General features: G+C 40.1%; 1 protein-coding gene across 1 annotated transcript; it reads right to left on the reverse strand.

Annotated features, from left to right (window-relative positions):
* Positions 1-104: 104 nt before the first annotated feature.
* smarcad1a (SWI/SNF-related, matrix-associated actin-dependent regulator of chromatin, subfamily a, containing DEAD/H box 1 a) lies at positions 105-18,198 on the reverse strand. Its single transcript, XM_037778466.1, has 23 exons — positions 18,090-18,198; positions 16,267-16,405; positions 16,054-16,183; positions 15,798-15,867; positions 15,315-15,409; positions 14,809-14,910; positions 13,497-13,575; positions 12,686-13,383; positions 11,505-11,701; positions 10,326-10,416; positions 9,726-9,825; positions 8,653-8,712; positions 8,382-8,457; positions 8,078-8,213; positions 7,807-7,938; positions 7,451-7,546; positions 6,138-6,255; positions 5,924-6,039; positions 4,255-4,443; positions 4,043-4,161; positions 3,547-3,729; positions 3,161-3,267; positions 105-1,342 (listed from the first exon to the last, which is right to left on the reverse strand). Exons 1-23 carry the CDS (start codon positions 18,196-18,198, stop codon positions 1,281-1,283), a joined length of 3,204 nt encoding a protein of 1,067 aa, XP_037634394.1. The 3' UTR covers positions 105-1,280.
* Positions 18,199-19,624: the final 1,426 nt, after the last annotated feature.

Genomic DNA, 19,624 nt, shown 5'->3' on the forward strand with positions numbered 1-19,624 from the left:
GCCAAACCAATGGCAGTATAATACAATAATTCATACATGATGAAAGATTGAGGATTGTCTTATTGGCTCCTCCTGCTGAATCACATGGCAAGACCACACAAACCTTTATTCCAATTTTTATTATTCAGTTAAAACAGGAACCTTAAAAACATACAAATGACTTAGTAAAAGCCTTTACACTTAACACTTGTACACTTACAACACTTTAGCCACTTATACAGTATGAATGCAGCAGCTGCTTCATTAAATCATCTTCTCTGTGTCACCTAGCTTGAGATATTTAAAGTAGTAGAAACAGCAAAGAAACCAATTCAAGCACTGTTCTTATTAAAGACATTCTATTTCATAGTTTTGTTTTAATTTTTTCTAGTTTTACACACTAGAAAATCTGGGATAATTGTGTATGAAAATTATCGACTACACCCACACAACGATGTATCCTTCTGTCTAAACAGGTCAATCAGTCTGTCTTTGCAAAAGAATTGACATAAAATATGACATCAGGATGAATGTTGACACATTACAGACAATACAATTTTTCAGATACTTGGCTGACTTTCTGATGCAACCACTGTCAAACATGTCTGATCAGCTATGGTATCAGAGGAAATCAGTGAATAGCAACATTTTCTGTGTAGTTGTTAGATTGGCTGCTGTTAAAATGTTGCTGTCGATCACGGCAGCAAAAACGTTTTGATGTAAACTATTTATTTTTTTTAAGAGCTGGCAAGGTGCAACACTGTCAGGTAGGAAGGATAGTATAAAAATCTACCATTCTCCGTCGCTTTGCACAATTTGCGTTCTAGAACATTATTATTTCTACTTACCTTTATCTGAATGTGAATAATATAAGATTTCATGGGTTATGTAAACTTAACTGAACTCAACTTTTGTTGAAACAAGTGCCATGGTGTACTCCAACACATGCTGCATTACTGACGTCTTGGTCTGAACTTCGAAACACCACTTTCTTTCTACAGAGAATCCTTGCGTAACACGTGGAGAGCATAACATTTAAAAGGCAACGTTTTTGTTTTGCCTTAATATACTGATCTCGTAGTCAAAGTAGGAGCATGTAAAAATAGTGTTTTAGGCACAGCTACCATGCTACACAGTAAATCAGATCTTATATCAGAACTCTTTTTCATGGCAGCATATGGTTCTCAGTAGTTTTGCAGGATAGACACAAAAAGTGTGTGTGTTCAGTCAGAACACTCAAGTCTGCCCAGAATCACAGGAATGCCATCAAAAATGTATACAAGTTTCAAGAGTTTTCCGAATCACAGTCCCAGTGAGGCTTTGAGCAAAGATGCCATATCTTCAGGTATGGTCCCCTCACCACCTGAAGAACACATGATGCTTTATTTTTCATTTCATTTACAAATAATTCAGACGGTTAGGGTAAACGCAAGTCAATTGGCTCAAACACAGAGCGCCTGGATAATTGGCTAACCAAATTGCCGCGGCATACGATTGGTCACTGCCCTTAAACTTTAGATATATTGCCTGAGGTTCAATGCCAGTGCTTGGTGGCACCTAGAAGTTGCTTTACGTCTTCTCTGATCCTTATTCTTCATACATATCTGTAATTTATCTACTGTAACTAATATTGGGAATAGTTTAGGGGTGTCATGATTTTCCAAATCCACAGTTCAATTTAAATTTCGATTTTAAGGTCACGGTTCGTTTTAAACATTGTTTTACAGCACTGGCAGCTAAAATATTGTTGAGACTATGTGTATGCATATCTTGACTAGTAAAGATCAACAGATCACTGGTTCTATGCCCTGTCATTTCGATTTTCAAATTATTTTTTAAAAAGATAGTCTACGTATTTTTGGGAATGTTCCACACCAAGACCATATGGACAAATTTAAATAATTGATTTAATATGTAATAACTTATTTCACCAGTCAATTGGGAACAAATTGTTAAACAACAAAAAGAAGGTCCACTAGATGGCAGGAGGGTAAGGCTGGCCAATATGGAGAAAATCAAATATCACAATATTTTTGACCAAACACCTCGATATCCATACTGCAACGATATGGTAGGGTTGACTATTGGTGCTTTCACAAAATATTTACACAACGAGATTTTTGATAAATAATCATCAGTAATGTGGATATAATGACTAAGTGGGTAAAAGCAAATAATAGAACAGCTCTGGTAAGTTCAGAAAATGACATCACTTTACTATAATGCAGCCTTTAAAACCAGGAAAAGATAACACTTATGCCATATCACAACATTACAATATCCAAAATCTAAGACGATATCTAGTCTCCTGTCATGATATCGATATAATATCGATAAATTGCCCAGCTTGAGTTTCTCAGAGTTTACGAGGTACACCTGAATGCACCATGAAGTCCCCGTTGGCGCCCACATGCTTTATCGTACAAAGCAATGTAGACACACAATCGATTTTAAGTGGAGATAGCGTGACCACAACTGAAATCGCCAAACAGTGCGCTGATTTCTTTGGTTGCTGCAGTCTCTAAATCTTCTGCAGCCTACAAACTGTAGTTTTTCTGACAACCACACTTCATTGTTTTCATAATTCACGGGGAAGGCAAAATGACGCCACATCGGTGAGGGAAGCAGGAGGATTTTACAGATCTGTTGTTTCTCCATCATCTCCAACTCCAGCAGTGGCCATGGTGTCAAAGTGCTGCTGCAGACGACCAGTAAGATACGTTGTGTTGTAGAATGCTCGCAAGTAGGCCGGGGCGGAGTAAAAAACACGATCCTGCTTTTGACTTGGAAGCTTCTTTTGACTTTTAGATATACCATTTAACTTTCACCAACAAATGAGTATGGCCATATCTGCAGGGTTTAGGATGTTTAGGGAATTCTCTTCATTGGCTTGAGACGCAGCGGACCATCGCAAACAGAGCTGGAAGTCACAGAGCAGTACTGGAATCTGCTTGACCACACTCCTGATGAACTTTTTTTATCATTGATTTGTTAAAGTTTTGCAAAAGTCTGTTATTATTTGAGGAGTAAGTTTAAGTGCTATAGCTTGGGCCTTTTTTTGTTGTTGTTTTAATTATTTAGATTGCATCGTAAAATTGCTTTAATGGATTTTTATTCCAGAGATTTTGTGCATGCAGTCAAGAAAGCATGCATGTATGCGTGTGTGTGCACATCTCCTTACCTTCAGCAGCAGTCATGTCCTGCTCCAGCCTTAGTTTCTTCTGGCCCAGCTGCAGCATGCAGTCCTCTATGCTGCCCTTACTGATCAGCTTAATCACCTCTACAGTCCTGTCACCCACAGCAAGTTGCATTAATCACTACAGGAAATCAATGCATCACTGTTCTGAAAGGGAATCTTTTTACCTGAGGAGGTCCTGTAATTGCAATGAATACCTGCTGTATGATTCTGAGATTTGAATTCCGAGAATCAAAATCTGCATGCATATAGCCGAAGTGTTTTTGTGTCCAACTGCTGACATAATTAGAGGGAATTCCAATCACAAGACCTCTTCGGGTAAAACTCACCCCATATGAATAACAGAGTATTATTTACAGATTCCATCTTACTTGGTCTGGCCTACACGGTGACATCTGTCCTCTGCCTGTTTGTCATTGTAAGGATTGCAGTCGATGTCATGAAGGATGACAACATTAGCTGAGGTGAGGTTGATGCCCAGGCCACCAGCACGTGTTGACAACATGAACACAAATATGTCAGGATCCGTGTTGTACTCATCAATCAACACAATCCTGCAGGGCAAAGAAATAATTTTAGCCATTAAGCCAAGTGGAATACCAAACATTGCTTCAATTTTCCTCAATTTGAAATCATAATTTTTCACCTCGAAGTAACAGCTAGAATAAAAAAAATGAATGAATCAGCTGAAGGTTAATCAATATATTAGCTAAGCAAAATCACAACCTATGCATATGTAGTGGTCCCATTGCAAAGGATGCAGTGGGACAATTATGCTGTTTTGCAGTAGGGATGACTAAATACATTTTTGAATTAATAAGATTATGCTTCATGATCCTGCTTTGTTGGCTACAACTGTACACTGACCTGTTGGCTATGGGTGTGGATCCATCCAGTCTGACATAACGATGTTTTCGATGTTTCAGCAGCACCTCCACAATGTCCAGCATCATGGTGAACTGACTGAATAGTACCACTCGGTCTCCCTGTAAGATTAAAGCAAAGTTGAACTTATTAGTACACACAGTCTGCATTCCTCTTGCATTTACCACAGACATGGTTGTGCACATTTGTATAACCTTGTTTTTAATTGAGGCCAGCAGCTCTGTGAGGTAGTGGAACTTCCCAGAGTCGAGCAGGAGATTGTTTTCAAGCTGGTAGGAGCTGATGGAGGTGTACTGCTGGCACAGACGATGCAGCTCAAAGTCTGACATCACTTCCATGTCCTCCTGGATCAGAGCAGCGTCTGCATCGAAGTGAGTTGGCTCCTGAGAAGGGAGAGAAAAAAAGAATGGAGGAAACATTTAACAAGAGGTGGCAGAGAAATACCCCAAAAATGGTGCAGAGTAGGGATGTCACGATACCAGAAATCTAGTAGTCGATACCAATACCAGTGAATTTCCACGATTCCTCAATACCAAATTCAATACCACGGTAAAATAAATAAATAAATCCAATGTAATGTGTAAATGTGTCTATCCTCAGATTACAAGCAGTAGTTTAAATTCACTGATGTGGTGACATTTCACTGGGTATAGGCTACCAGAGGTGGGACCAAGTCATTGTTTTGCAAGTCACAAGTAAGTCTCAAGTCTGTGACTCAAGTCCCAACTCAGGTCTCGAGTCCTAAACAAGCCATATGCGCTCTTCACCAAATGTAACGTCATTTTAACAGCAGAGTAACTGGATCCAACTGGTGCTCAGTAACATAACGTTAGTTCTTCATGGTTTTCTCCTGAAACTTGATTGGATGCTTTTGGATTGGTTCAAACAAAGTGGATCTGGGGAGTTAAGTGTAAGATAATCAAATGCAAGTCCCAATAACATTCACCGGAAATGAAGAGTCCAGAGTTCAATAAAAAAAAAACACCACTTCAGAGATTTAGCAAAAAGCAACAAAAGATCAAGATGTTCAGTTCTTTCCCCCTAGGGTGAATCCTCTTCTCGAACATAAAGGTTCTCTGCATCTCGCTGTTGCATGGCACTGTTGTGTGCGTGTGTGTGTGTGTGTGTGTGCGTGTGTCAAACTCTGACACAGAGAGCAGAGGACAGAAGCAGCCGCATTTGGCGCTTGGCGGGTGTTAATCTCGGAACCCTGCAGGCATTGTACGATACCTTTGGTACTGTAGAAAACGAGTACTGTCACATTTTTAGAATCTTGGCATCATCTTGGTGCCGAAGTATCGGTTATCGTGACATCCCTAGTGTAGAGTAAAACTATGGACATTAGTGTGGAATAACAAACAAATGCTTACTTGTATAAATTTTCTTGCATCCAGGTAACACAATCAATGACACAGTTAGGTAGCTTAACCCAATTTAAGTCACCCCTACACTACTGGCAGACGCCATGGCCACAGTCAAAAGCTGTATGCCTCATCCAGCATGCAACACACCTGGCTACATTACCCTTCCTGTATAAATGCAGTCCCATTATAAGTGACTGCCACCCAGTGTACAAAAAATGTATTACACCAGATAAACACAAAGGCAAACAAATGATTAAATGGCTCTTACAATCTCTATCTTGTTGTGGTGGAATAAAGTTGTCACTAATGCTGTAAGGGTGAATATGTTCGACGTTCATTTTTATGTTATTTGACTTGTTTGGATAATACAGTCCTCCACTATCAAAATACTTTAAGATGGCAAAGTAATTTAAATGCTTGGTGTAACCAGCCAGCTAAGTCTCGCAAGCACAACTCTGAGACAATTCTTGACAAAAGACAAACAGGAAGTAGGACTGACCTTGAGCATGAGTTTGCTCATGGCTTTGAGCTTTTCTGTGGTGAAGTACTGTCTGTGAAGCAGAGGGTGGTTGGCCATCTTCCTCAACTGCATCATCACATTACACAACTCACGTTCTGCAGAGAAAATGTGTGATATGAGGGAAATTGTTAATTCTGTTATTTGCACAAAATTACACCGTGATGTACAACAGAGAGCAGTAAATCAGGCTTACTCTCGCCATTGGTGGTAGCCTTGAGTTTTTTAAAGAGACTCTGGTAGAGGACCTGCTGTTTCTCACTCATTGAGCAGGACTCCACCTTCTCTACTTTGGCTGGCAGCTGCTTGAGGACCTGGAAAAAGGGAAAGCCCATTAATTATTCACAACACTTACACAGGGTTTGAACTACAATTAAGGTCTTTGCACACCAAGCCCGTATTTTTTATATGTTTTTTTTAAATCAGTCATCCGATAAAAATCATCACGCATGAAAACCTGACACACCGAGTCCCATGTGTTTTATTATTATTTTATTCTCTTAGTGGTGAAAATTCGCAATAAAAAACTGAATTAATTACGTGGGTGCAATGGATAGCGCTAGTCCAAAATGAGGCTAATAAATGAATGTCATTAGCAAGACGTTATGGTTTAGCTGCGTGGAGAAAAATCACAACTGTCTAATCTTTCGTTTGTCCTTTGTTTTGCAACCATCCCCGATTCCAAGCTGTCCTGCAATCACCTACCACAATCTATCTTTAAATTCCCCATCTCTGTGTTCTTTTATTTCTTTATCATTAAGTGCTTTGTGCTGGGAGACGATGTGAATGTTTATCATGCCATTTTGGATGATGACGTTTGCACGGACGGTGGCTCTGAGAGGTCAAACAACCTTTTGGCTTTTGACAGATGCGAAAAAACACAGGTAATCAAACCTGTTGCGAAAACTTCAATGGCGGGCGAAAGCTTTGGAGTTGGTGTATAAATGTGATTGACACAATGTGAGGTCGTATTTATTTTTGAACCTGGACTTGGTGTGCAAAAGCCTTTACTTTCATTGTGACCATCATTTAGCAAATGGTGATGTCCTAGAAAATCTGTTTGTGTGAAGTGTGCTTCAGCATAATACTGAAAGTAGAGCTGCAATGAGTTTGATTATCGATTAATCAGTTTCAAAGAAATCTAAATTCTCTGATTCCAGCTTCTTAAATGTGAATATTTTCTGGTTCCTTTACTCCTCTGTGACAGTAAACTGAATATCTTTGAGTTGTGGAAAAAACAAGACATTTGAGGACGTCATCTTGGGCTTTGGGAAACACTGATCGACATTTTTCAACATTTTATAAACCAAACAACTAATCGATTAATGGACAAAATAATAACAGATTAATCAAAAATGAAAATAATTGTTAGTTGTAGCCCTAACTGCAAGTGTTACAAATTATAAACTGGGAGACAGAAAAATATTTGTATGCCAGATTTCCCTAGAGAACACACTTTCCACATAATATTTACAATACAAATCTGTAGCTTTAACTTTCCCAACTCACCTCGCTCTTGACTCTTCGGAGGATAAAAGGTTTCATGATGAGTTTGGCCTGAGAAATACGATCCCTCTCAAAGCGGCTCTGCTCCTCATGGGAATTCTGACACATGAAAGAAAACGTTCAAAAAACTTTGGTCAGATAGGCAAAAAAAAAATTCTTACACTTTTGGTTGATCCCTTTAAAGACAGTGGAGGGCCAGGAGATACAATCAAGATAAGATGTCAAAGTGAAGAAGTCTTCTCACAGCCTGCTATTTCATAAAGTACCAGGAGTGGTGCTATAATCTGAGCTATCCATCCATCCAGCTTCAAAAAGCATAGAGGTCTAACACACACACGCACACACATACACACACTCACCATAGAAAACATTTTGGAGATCTGTGAAGTGGAGCTGGAGAACATAGAAGGCATGATGAAGTTCAGGAGAGACATCAGCTCTAAGAGGTTGTTCTGTAAAGGAGTTCCTGTCAGCAGCAAGCGATGTTCTGCCTGCAGGGAGAGAGACAGAGAGAAAGAGACATCATACACGGTTACTTTTGGATAGAGAGGCAAATTATTCTGAAGACAGATAAAGAAAAAGGAGGGTGGTGGTGGTAGAAAATACGTTACACAATGTCAGTGAACTAACGTTAATAGCCATGAGGTGGCGGTAGCGCAGAGAGTTCATGTTCTTCAGCATGTGACCTTCATCAAACACAGCATACTTCAGTGGCAGCTTACGGAAAAGGCTGCGATCGCTATCGTTTCCTATGGCCATGTTATACCTGTGAAAACAAATCAAACAAGCACAATGGAATAAAACAAAAGAACTCATTCACTTTGTGTTTTAGGTGTGAGTGGAAAGTTGATTCAGGCTCTTAATGGCCCTGTAGTCACCACCAGCACTGAAATCTGTGAAATATAATGGACGTAGTGTGTGCGTGTTTGCTCACGTGGTCACAATGACGTTGCAGTCAGCATCATTATTGAGGAGGTCATGTCTGAGATAGCGGCGGTCCTCCACAGATCCTGCACAGAACATATACACACTGCTCAAAACTGTGAAAAGACCCTGAATAAGGCTGTGCACAGGGTGACAACAGTACTGCATAAAAAACAAACAAAAAATAAACACTTGATCACACTGAACATTTAAGGTTCCCAGATGAACTGCAGGGTACACATGAGAGATTTCAATGTGAAAAGATGAAAGAGGAGTCATACCACAATAGACTAGAACTTTGAGGGTTGGACACCACAGCTTCAGCTCTCTGACCCAGTTATCTACAAGACAGAGAATGAAATGAGCATTAATCACGAATTAATGATTGTTATACATTTTTAAGTACTCATTTTACAAAGCAAAAAATTAGCTCTAGAAACACAGACTTAAATACTGCAGTCTGAATGGACACAAGGTAATATCTATGGCAAATTCAAGCAATTAGTTAGATACACCAGAGCAACAGGTGAGGTGAGAAAAGCATTATTGTTATAGAAAACAAAATCCACAATTTTTTTTTCCCTATTCACAAAGGTCCTTTTTCCTCAAACAAAAAAAATGTAGACATTGCCTTAGACCAGGGTTTCCCAAACTTTTTTTCTGGTGATCCACTTTTTGAAAATGACAAACCACCGCAACCTCATTCACATTTATCTATAAATTGTGAGAAGGGTGAATTTGTGCATAAATGAGCATTTTTACTGCCATTTCCGCATCACCTTGAATAGGTAAACCAGCCATGTCGAAGAGAAGTACGTTTGATAAATCACAACGTTGTTTTATGCACGTATTACTGAAAACATATACACATGTAAAATATGTATTAATGAGACCAAATAAATGCATTTATGCAGGGTTAACAGGCTCTTATTTTTTCCTCTCATCAGTAAAACAAATAGAATGTACGCTAGCCTTTCATATTAGATTTAATGTTATAAATAGGCAACAATTAACAGAACAATATGAACATTCAGGCATGTGAACTGTAGATATAAATGTTAAAAGACTATGTAAGAAATTCTGCTACTTGATTTGGCGACACACCTGTGGGTCCTGACCCATGTCTTTGGGAATGACTGGGTTAGATACACCAGAGCAAGAGGTGAGGTGACAAGAGAATTACTGTTATAGTAACTACATCAACAATTTACTTTTCTCCTCCTCATAAAAGGTCCTTAACCCCATAGAAAAATGTTAAAACATGGCCTTAGACAACAGACACAACATGCCTGTATGCTTAACTTTATCATCTAAGTGTATGTTGTTAGAGTGTGTGATTTGTGGAGATCATTACCCAATGTGGAGGCCGGCACAGTGATGAGGTGAGGACCCTCTATTCCTTTCTGGTATAGCTGGGCCAGAAACGCTATAGCCTGGATAGTTTTCCCCAAACCCTGAGAGAAGGAGTGAGGGAGAGAGTGAAAGAGAAAGAGAGATACAGAGTCAGTCAGATATCAAACACAAACATAAAGAAAGAGCCAGGTGGGAAGTCAAAAACAGATATTTGAACATCTGCGTTTCAGATCCCATACGACCAGTATAAACAGCAGAAATCCTGACAGACTGACAGACAGCACTGCAGCTTTACTAAACCATACAAATTCTCACTTCTCTCACCGTCTTGGGGCTAAAACAACAAATGTAACTCTGCTGCTTGTCCTCTTCTTCTTTCATCCCTGTACTTTGTTTATTCACCTGCAGGATGGCTACATATCCCCACAAAGCACTCTTTTATAGAGGCACAGTAACACTCTTCAAGTTCCGACTTAAACAAGCAGTAAGCGCCGGCTGTCCTGCTTAGCTTATTAAATGTTTACATTTCATTTGTTTTTGACTTTGGACTTGAGATCAACACCTCATGAATGCTGGTAGTGTCCTAGGCTGGTTGCCTTACCATTTCATCAGCGAGGATACCACTCAGTTTGTGCTCATGCAGAAGCAGCAGCCACTTCAGACCAATCAGCTGATAGGGTTTCAGCTGGTTCCTGAAAGACAACCAATAACAGACTGAGAACAAGAACTGGATCCCTCATTTATATAAAAACACATACTGTAAGTCACCAATAAGTCCTAATGCATCATTTATGGAAACAACAATGTTGAACCTAGACCCTCTCAAAAAGGGAACACAGGTGTAGCCGCAGATATGATAAATAAAACATATCTTTCCAAAACAAAAGACTTTCTGATCTGCTGTAAAATATAGTTTTACACGGAAATATAATTTTTAATCACATGACAATTATGTCATCTGAATGCGCCCCCAGTTAAGGTTACGATAGTATTTAACAGCTGACTAGACCCTGCCAATGTTTGGAATGGGGAAGCCCGCAAACACACAGAGAGGTGAGTGGACAATAGGTAATCATACAGGAAAGCAAACGTTTGCACCCTTGGTGATTGACTGCACTGTTGAGATGAAAAATGGGGATTGAATTCAAGTTACAATAAACCTCCAGCTTAAGACATCGAGAGTCTCCTGTTGCTTCTTCAGTCTCAAATTAATTAACTCACAAAATTTCCATCACACTGCAAAACCCTTGAGACTACCTTGGAGGATAACTTATGTATCCAGAGGGGACAACAGTCTCAAGTTTGACTGATGACTGATGATTAGATCACAAGCAAAACTTGTGACTCCGTACATACCTCTCATGGGAAGGTGGGCTCTTTCTAATTTTATACTTATTTCAATGCATCTGCGTACATTTGACTATAACTGTTTTGAGTATGGTAGCAAGCTGAGTATGGTAGCAAGCACTGGTGAACCACCACATAACCCAAGAGTGTTGCTGAGAAAATTGCGCCTTTGAAATGGGCAATTACGTGAAAACATAACAACTGCAGCCGGTGCAGATAGCTGCAATGCTTAAAATGAGAGCCTATCTGTTACATGAGACGTGAAAGTGAAAGAAACACGTCTGATTCTCTTGCGGTCTAGACGTGTGTTTTGTATTCATTTAGTCAAACATTACAGCAGTAGTCGTTGCAGACACACCTGGTGGAGATTTTATTCCACACACTGAGTGCACTTTTTTATTTACTCTATGTGTTTATGTGCATTTTTACTCACTGGCTGTTGAGTAGGCTGGGCTGTTCCATGGACCCTGCGCCCCTCTCCATCACCTCAGTGACCCGTTTGAACATTTTTGAGGAAATGGTATCACATTTGGACATCAGCCCCAGGACAACCTTCCGCTCTTTGAGGACAACTCGGCAGCCCAACAGCAAGTTCTCTGACAGTCCATAGTCCTTAATTAAGGACTCAGACTGAAAAGGAAAGAACACACAGTTGTAATTCACACAATATTGTTGAGTATCTAGACAGTAGGATTAAGCAACTGGTAAGTTCAGAAAATGACACCACTTTACTGTAATGCAGTCTTTAAAACCAGGAAAAGACAATATTTATGCCATATCATGATATTTTGATATCCAAAATTTAGGACGATATCTAGTCTCATCTCACACTATTGATATTATATCGATATATTTCCCAGCCCTACTAGACAGTACCCATTGACTACTACTGCACAATCTATTAGTAAGTGCTCGGATAAGTCATTAAATGACCTGACAGTGGATAGGGTAAGTGGATAATTTTTTTTTGAGAATGACTAATGACTTCACTGGTGTCACTGCATTGAAAAGCATAAAGTCCTGCCTTGCCAGGTTTCATATATCTATGATCAGGGCAAACAATAAATAAATAAATAAATAAATAAATAAATAAATAAATAAATAAATAAAGGTGCTAGCAACACTATGTTATCCTTGAGTTTGGTTTATACAAAGTTATTACTAATGTCCCTGCCCTATTGTTGCAATATGACACCCTGTCATGATTATTATGCACCATTACTGATAACATTTACTCTCTGTTGACAGATAGATGTTTGAAAAATGAAAAAACAAAATTTGATAAAGGCGAGCAGGAGGTGAGATACTGTGTCAGGAGGGGAAGAGTTTTGCTATTCAATAGCTTGTAAGGAATGTCTTGTCTCTACACGGAGGAACTTGGTGTAGTGCGCTCAATAAGTAAATAGAGTGTGAATGAAACTTAACAGGTCAAAAAGTCATTTTCCAGGTGTTCAGTAGGAAGATTGACTGACTGTAGCTCTTTGTTTTTACAACTTTGACCATTGATAACTTGTGCAAACGGTTTTATTTGACATGAAGGTATCACCTGCATGATGTCTAGTTTCTTGTCTCAATTGTTTAGAAACACACACACACACAGACACTCTCTCTCACCAGGCATTGCCAGCTTTTAAAGGGCCTCAATTCCACAATCTTCTGGGCCTTTTTAAAAGAGCACCCAGCGATTAACGACAGCTCATCAATTGACGCATCCTGGAAGAATTGGAGTATCTCTTTCTTCAGATCTGTCATGCCACCGTTAGTATCCAGCTCATCGTCGGAATCATCAAACTCGCTGCTAACTGGTTCCTCTTCATCGTCATTTTCCTCCCCAGAACTGACATGTTCGTTTGAGGCACGTGCCTTCCTCTTTCTCTCTGCTGCCTGCTTCTTAGCTATACTGGTCCCACTGGCAAATCTGGACAGCATCTGAGCAGTAGAGGAAGAGGATGATGGCTTCAGGGAGTAAGAGGTAGTTGTTTTCTTGACAGAGGAGGATGAGGATACTGAGTCAGAACTCTTTTTTAGCCATGTAGACAGAGTGGAAGTGCTACTTCTGTTTTTGGCACCTTCACCATGGTCCGAGTCTGAATCTTCACTGTCCTTTGTAGCGTCTGTGTCACCTTTACTGTCCTCCTCTGTTTCACTAATACTTATGTGGTCTTCGGAGTCCCTTCGATCTCTCCTGCTTTTACTGTCTCTGTGATCTTTGTGGCACTTCAACTTCCTGTGCTCCTTGCTTGACTTGTCTTTGCTCTTTGATTTACTCGATTTCTTTTCTTCTGTGTCAGGTGAGCTGAAACTGGTACTATCTGAAAAAAGAAAAACAACTTGAGCCTGAATCTGTATTAGAATCAGTGAAGTACACATACATGAGGTCAGTGAAAAGACGGCTGGATTCCGATAACGGCTGTTGTGTTCGTACCTGGGTCTGAGAACATTTGTAGAGCCTGCAGAGCATCCTCAGCATTCCAGTCGTGTTCCTGCAGCACCATCCGCAGCTCCTACAATAAGACGGACATCAGCAAGGCTCAGAAATAAAACACGAGATCCATTGTTTCCAGAAACAGCCTTGCAAAATCTAAATTTTTTTCTTATTTCATTATGGTCTGGCGTGGCTGTAAAGTCATTTTCTAGTTTGAGGCATGATTTCAAGTTAGAGATGCCCCGATCACGTTTTTGCCGATTATTTGGTTTTGATTTTTTTATTGCAGTTGGGATACAAGGCTCCAAACTAACTTTTTACACCAAAGTTATTTCAACCGTCCCAACATCAGTGTAAACCATCAAAATTTCTAAATGTTATTCTTTTACTTTGTTATTGTCATCTATAGTTGTTATTTACATAAAAACACACAATTCATATGATTAGGAAATAAATTATTGAATTTATATTTAAATATTTGCTTCGATTAAAAAAAAGAAAAAGAAACATCTTGGCATTAGTAGTTTTTAATTATATACTATAAGCTGCTAATAGCTAGTGTTAGGAAGTTAAACAGGTCATAATGCCCCCTCTAATATTGCTGTGAAAACATCTCCTTCAAACAACTGGATTTATTCAAGTTTCTCGCCACATTTTTGCATTATCATTTACCTTCGCCTGAACACATCATAATGTAACTCAATGCAACCTCTTTTAACGTTAGCCATTAGCTCCCTTATTTAGCCGAGCAGGACTGTGCCGCTGCCCACCAGCTTGATTTATCCCCCCCGCCGCTATCTGCAACTAGAAAGCATTAATGCCAATCTCCCCATCGGCCAATAATGATCGGCGGCGAATTAATCGGGGCAATCCCTATTTCAAGTAGCTGCAAAACAGATGATACACAAGTACTACGTTTTGCTTAGGTATCATTGGTCAAACCAACGACTTAGTACTGTTGAATTTAATAAATAAGCTTTGTTTTACATTAAAACTATTTTTGGGACATTATTAAATGGAGACATGGCTTAAGTAGTGTGTGAGTTGTCATAAAGCTGGATAGAGCTGAATGTGTGTTCAGAGAGTTCAAGAGTTTATTTAAGCTGCAAGGCTGCCGGCACTGGTCTTGTGTAACCCCACATTATACTGTATCATGTGACATCACAAACTCAGTCACACACACAGTGTAATGTTATCATGTTATAGAGTATAAACCGTTTGAGAAAGTAGAATCAGATTGGATTAAAAACTAATGTCGATATGAAATGGTTTCATATGCTACAGACAGGGACAAGTGTCTGTGCGTCCTCACCTCTTTGTCCTGGTCAGGAAACTTTTTCTGCAGTCTTCGGACCATGGCTTCCTGCTTCTCCCAGCTTGGCTCACTGCCGTCATTATTTTCTTCATCAGAAACCTTTTGGTTTTAACACAAGAAAGGTAAATAAGCCGAACAGAAGAACATGTCATCCTGCTGCGCCGCGAAGCTTCGAACACCTTCGGGACAGCCTTAGCGTCAGCCCTCATTAAATAATTATTTGTGCTTCATCAATATTTGCAAACGTTTATCTGCGTTTCGCTCTGTGTAAAAAAGAGAAGGCATTTTTCAAATAGCTTTTTGGACCTAAGGAGAAACAAACCAACAGAAGTTTTTATGCAGTGTAGGGTGTAAAATCTGCAGAACGTTACAATGTAAAGATGTAAGATGCAGCATGGCATTACAAACCATCTTAAAACCACCTTAAAATAGCTTTAGTTGTACTTTAAACTAAAATGTTAGGCCATTGTTTTAAACCACAAAGATATCATTAGTAATCTTACCTCTGATGGCCGACTCTTCTTGCTGGGTTGAGTCTCACCGCTGTCCTGAGAACTGCTGGATCCATCCTGCTTTCTCTTCCTGTCTTGGTCTGGAGCTGAGAAGACAAAACAACCAGTATTCTCAAAAATAGCCACTGGACTGAGAAATGTAGCCAGTTAAGCAGGTATAAATCTGTTATGCACCGCACTGGGTTTTACTGCAACATTTTCCCATATTTTAAATGTACATTAGGTTTAGTAATCATTTCTTGAATTTGGTTTATGGCCCTGAGAATGAGTCAAATATTGTTGAATATATCATAAACACAAAAAAAGCACAAAAAAAATCAAATGAACAACTTTTGCTCCTTATGTACTTTATGCTTTTTGAGGGAAGTTGGTGATTTTTCTCCAACTATAAACTAAGCCTCCTTTATGCTAGAAGGCCTCACAGGAATTGATCATGGACTGTCATTATGTGCTTATGAAAAAGTAATTATTTACCTTCTTTATCACCGAACTTTAAAAGGCATGCAGCTATAGCCCCATCCAATGTGCCTGTGTTCCCAATGACCTGAAATGGAACAGAAAGAGGTGCTTTGAACAGAGAAAATCAGGAGATTAAAAGGGATTGTGTTTTGTGAACAGTGTCGAAATTATAGTTGGCTGTTCAATAAATCAAATACTTTATCATGATAACACATTCAGCGAACAAATGTGTTCTATGCTGAGAAGTTGCAAAGCCTCCTTCTCGACTCACGTCCAGTAGCTCAGTCCTCGTCAACTGAGGAAACATCTCCAGAATTATGTTCATTTTGTCCTCCAAGTCATTGTCCTCGTCATCTGTGTGATCCGATGCCACATTTTTGGATGATTTCCCTTTGGAACTCCTACAGAGGACAGACAACAAGACTGTAAAGCAGTATGAATCAGCATGAATGTGAAAAATGTCATCATGTCAGTTTAAACTTACTTGGACTTCCTGCTTAATGGTACTTTGGTCTTTGTTTCAGAGAGGAGCTCATCCTCCTCCAAGTCAAATGTAATGACTTCCTCAAAAACCACTCCGCGGGCATGGGACTTTGGTGGGGCTTTGATGGGTTTCATCTTAGCTGGACAGAAACATGTTAAAAACAAGTCAGCAGATGTATTCACTTGAGATGCAAGATGAGGGGGACTTACTTCAAAATTTGTTCATACAAGTATGCCATCTTGTCATTTGCAAAGTTTACAGCTTCTTTTGGTTAGGGCACATGCTGATGTTCTGCTGCTTATCTCTTATATGAAAGTATGTCCTCACATGATATTCAAATACTGTAGACTTTAGGCTAGGCTTATTTGAATGTATCTGTCCATGTTGCAAGTGTGGGGGATAACAGCAAGTAGAGTGACACCTGAGGATAATGACAATAATCTCTGGTAGGCTTTGGGATCATGTATCAAATGCTGAATTGAGCGATGCTCCCAAATACCTAGACCTACCTGGACTACAGGAGGGTGATACAGTATAATGACATTTGGGATCTCATCATAATAGTTATATACAATAAAGGTATATTAAAGGATGCAGAGTAGAGTGACATTGTCTCAAATCTCCAATTTCTAAAGTACCTTCACATCATTGGTACTGACACACTTGACTTCAAAATGCTGTTATATTTGACTTTGTTAACATTGCTCAGCCACAACACATGCATATACACAATCTCACTGTAATGACAATGTTCAATTTACATCAGAAAATATGACAGTTTTGGTTCAATGGGCGTCCCCCTCTACTATTACTGAGGGGACTGGTCATTCTGACCTGCAGCATGTTAATAATAACCACGTTACTGAACTCCTGCTAACGACAGCACACTTCACATATCTAGCTAGTTTAGCTGCTGCTATAGTTACCTGGCTGCTATAGTTACCTGGCTGCTATAGTTACCTGGCTGCTGCTATAGTTACCTATAGTTACCTGCTCCTGCTATAGTTACCTGCTGCTGCTGCTGCTATAGTTACCTGCTGCTGCTATAGTTACCTGCTGCTGCTATAGTTACCTGCTGCTGCTGCTACAGTTACCTGCTGCTGCTATAGTTACCTGCTGCTGCTATAGTTACCTGCTGCTATAGTTACCTGCTGCTGCTATAATTACCTATAGTTACCTGCTGCTGCTATACTTACCTTGCTGCTATAGTTACCTGCTGCTGCTATAGTTACCTGGCTGCTGCTATAGTTACCTGCTGCTGCTATAGTTACCTGCTCCTGCTATAGTTACCTGCTGCTGCTATAGTTACCTGCTGCTGCTATGGTTACCTGCTGCTGCTATAGTTACCTGCTGCTGCTGCTATAGTTACCTGCTGCTGCTATAGTTACCTGCTCCTGCTATAGTTACCTGCTGCTGCTATAGTCACCTATAGTTACCTGCTGCTGCTATAGTTACCTGCTGCTGCTGCTATAGTTACCTGGCTGCTGCTGCTATAGTTACCTGGCTGCTGCTGCTATAGTTACTTGCTGCTGCTGCTATAGTTACCTGGCTGCTGCTGCTATAGTTACTTGCTGCTGCTATAGTTACCTGCTGCTGCTATAGTTACTTGCTGCTGCTATAGTTACCTGCTGCTGCTATAGTTACCTGCTGCTATAGTTACCTGGCTGCTGCTGCTATAGTTACTTGCTGCTGCTGCTATAGTTACCTGGCTGCTGCTGCTATAGTTACTTGCTGCTGCTATAGTTACCTGCTGCTGCTATAGTTACCTGCTGCTGCTATAGTTACCTGCTGCTGCTATAGTTACCTGCTGCTGCTATAGTTACCTGGCTTGTTCTCCTTCTCAGACTCGGGACTCTTGGAGCCGCTGTCCTGCTCTTTGTTTGTTGTCGTCGCTGCCTTCTTGTCAAAGCGAAAACGGTCTAAGTTGAACATGTTAACAGTCTTTCCGCGACTGACAGCGAGAGCTCCTTTGTCTCTCTCGAGTCAGCAGTATTCCCTCTCTCTCTCCTGTCGCATGAAGCACACTGCTCAATGAGACTAGCTAGCTAGCTAACAGGCGTCGGGTGTTAGCATAGCAGCCGGAGCAGCAGTCCAGAGAAACACGGAGGACTGAAGCTGTGACACGGCTCCGTTTATAACACTAACACTTTAAAAACAGTAACACATATTATAACACCGATTTAGTATCTACGGAGGTTGTTCAAACCGCTTGTTGTAGGTTGTATCTCGACTACTAGCCGGTTTCCCGCGAACTCCAGCGGCCCTGGAGGATGCTAATGCCGGCTCCGCTCATTGGTCAGAGGAAGCGGAAACTCGCGGGTCAAGATGATGCTCTGGTGCGTACTTCCGCTTTTGCTCAAATTCTTGTTTTACAGGTTAAATCGTGAGCAGGGAGACATTCATTGCTTGCATTGTCCCCCAAAAGCTTCTACATAACGAGTTTAGTCTAATACAGGGATTCTCAACCATCTGTAACTCAAGGCCCACTTCCCATTGTTAAAAAATGTCACCTTCCCAAATAAATGAGTTATAAAACATGTGTTGTGCCACTGTCAGGTGTAATGACCCACATAGATATTCAGCTCACCCGTCACTGCCTGCCATTATGACTCCAAAGTATTCAGGGTCATATTTCCTCACCACACACTTTTACTGCCTTCAAAATTGCTTGATTTTGTGTCACTGCATCTGTGACATACAGTATATGTCTGTAAAGGTAATAATCGCGATTAATCACAAATTTTGTATCTGTTCAAAATGTACCTTAAAGGGAGATTTGTCAAATATTTAATTTTCTTATCAACATGGGGGTGGACAAATATGCTGCTTTATGCAAATGTATGTATGTATATATTTATTATTGGAAATCAATTATCAGTGCAAAACAATGACAAATATTGTCTAGAAACCCTCACAGGTACTGCATTTAGCATAAAAAATATGCTCAAATCATAACATGGCAAACTCAAGCACAACAGGCAACAACAGCTGTCAGTGTGTCAGTGTGCTGACTTTAATATGACTTGCTCCAAACTGCATGTGATTATCATAAAGTGGGCATGTCTGTAAAGGGGAGACTCGTGGGTACCCATAGAACCCATTTTCATTCACATATCTTGAGGTCAGAGGTCAAGGGACCCCTTTGAAAATGGCCATGGCAGTTTTTCCTCACCAAAAATCAGCGTAAGTTTGGAGCGTTATTTAACCTCCTTCCCGACAAGCTAGTACGACATGGTTGGTACCGATGGATTCCTTGGGTTTTTATAGTTACATACGATGCCAGTATCTTTACTCTAGCTTTAAAAGTGAGCCCGCTATAACCTCTGAAATACAGAATAGTGGTTAATCTAACCATTTG

The sequence above is a fragment of the Sebastes umbrosus genome, chromosome 8, assembly GCF_015220745.1.
Source record: "Sebastes umbrosus isolate fSebUmb1 chromosome 8, fSebUmb1.pri, whole genome shotgun sequence".
Lineage (NCBI taxonomy): Eukaryota > Metazoa > Chordata > Actinopteri > Perciformes > Sebastidae > Sebastes > Sebastes umbrosus.

What these genes read in the sequence shown, in the direction of transcription:
- smarcad1a (XM_037778466.1), bottom strand. Translation starts at nt 18,198, where the DNA reads ATGTTCAACTTAGACCGTTTTCGCTTTGACAAGAAGGCAGCGACGACA. An exon ending in TGAGAAGGAGAACAAGCCAG is followed by an intron (nt 16,406 to 18,089) that starts GTAACTATAGCA and finishes GTTTCTGTCCAG; the next exon opens with CTAAGATGAAACCCATCAAA. An exon ending in TTCCTGACCAGGACAAAGAG is followed by an intron (nt 13,576 to 14,808) that starts GTGAGGACGCAC and finishes GTCTTATTGTAG; the next exon opens with GAGCTGCGGATGGTGCTGCA.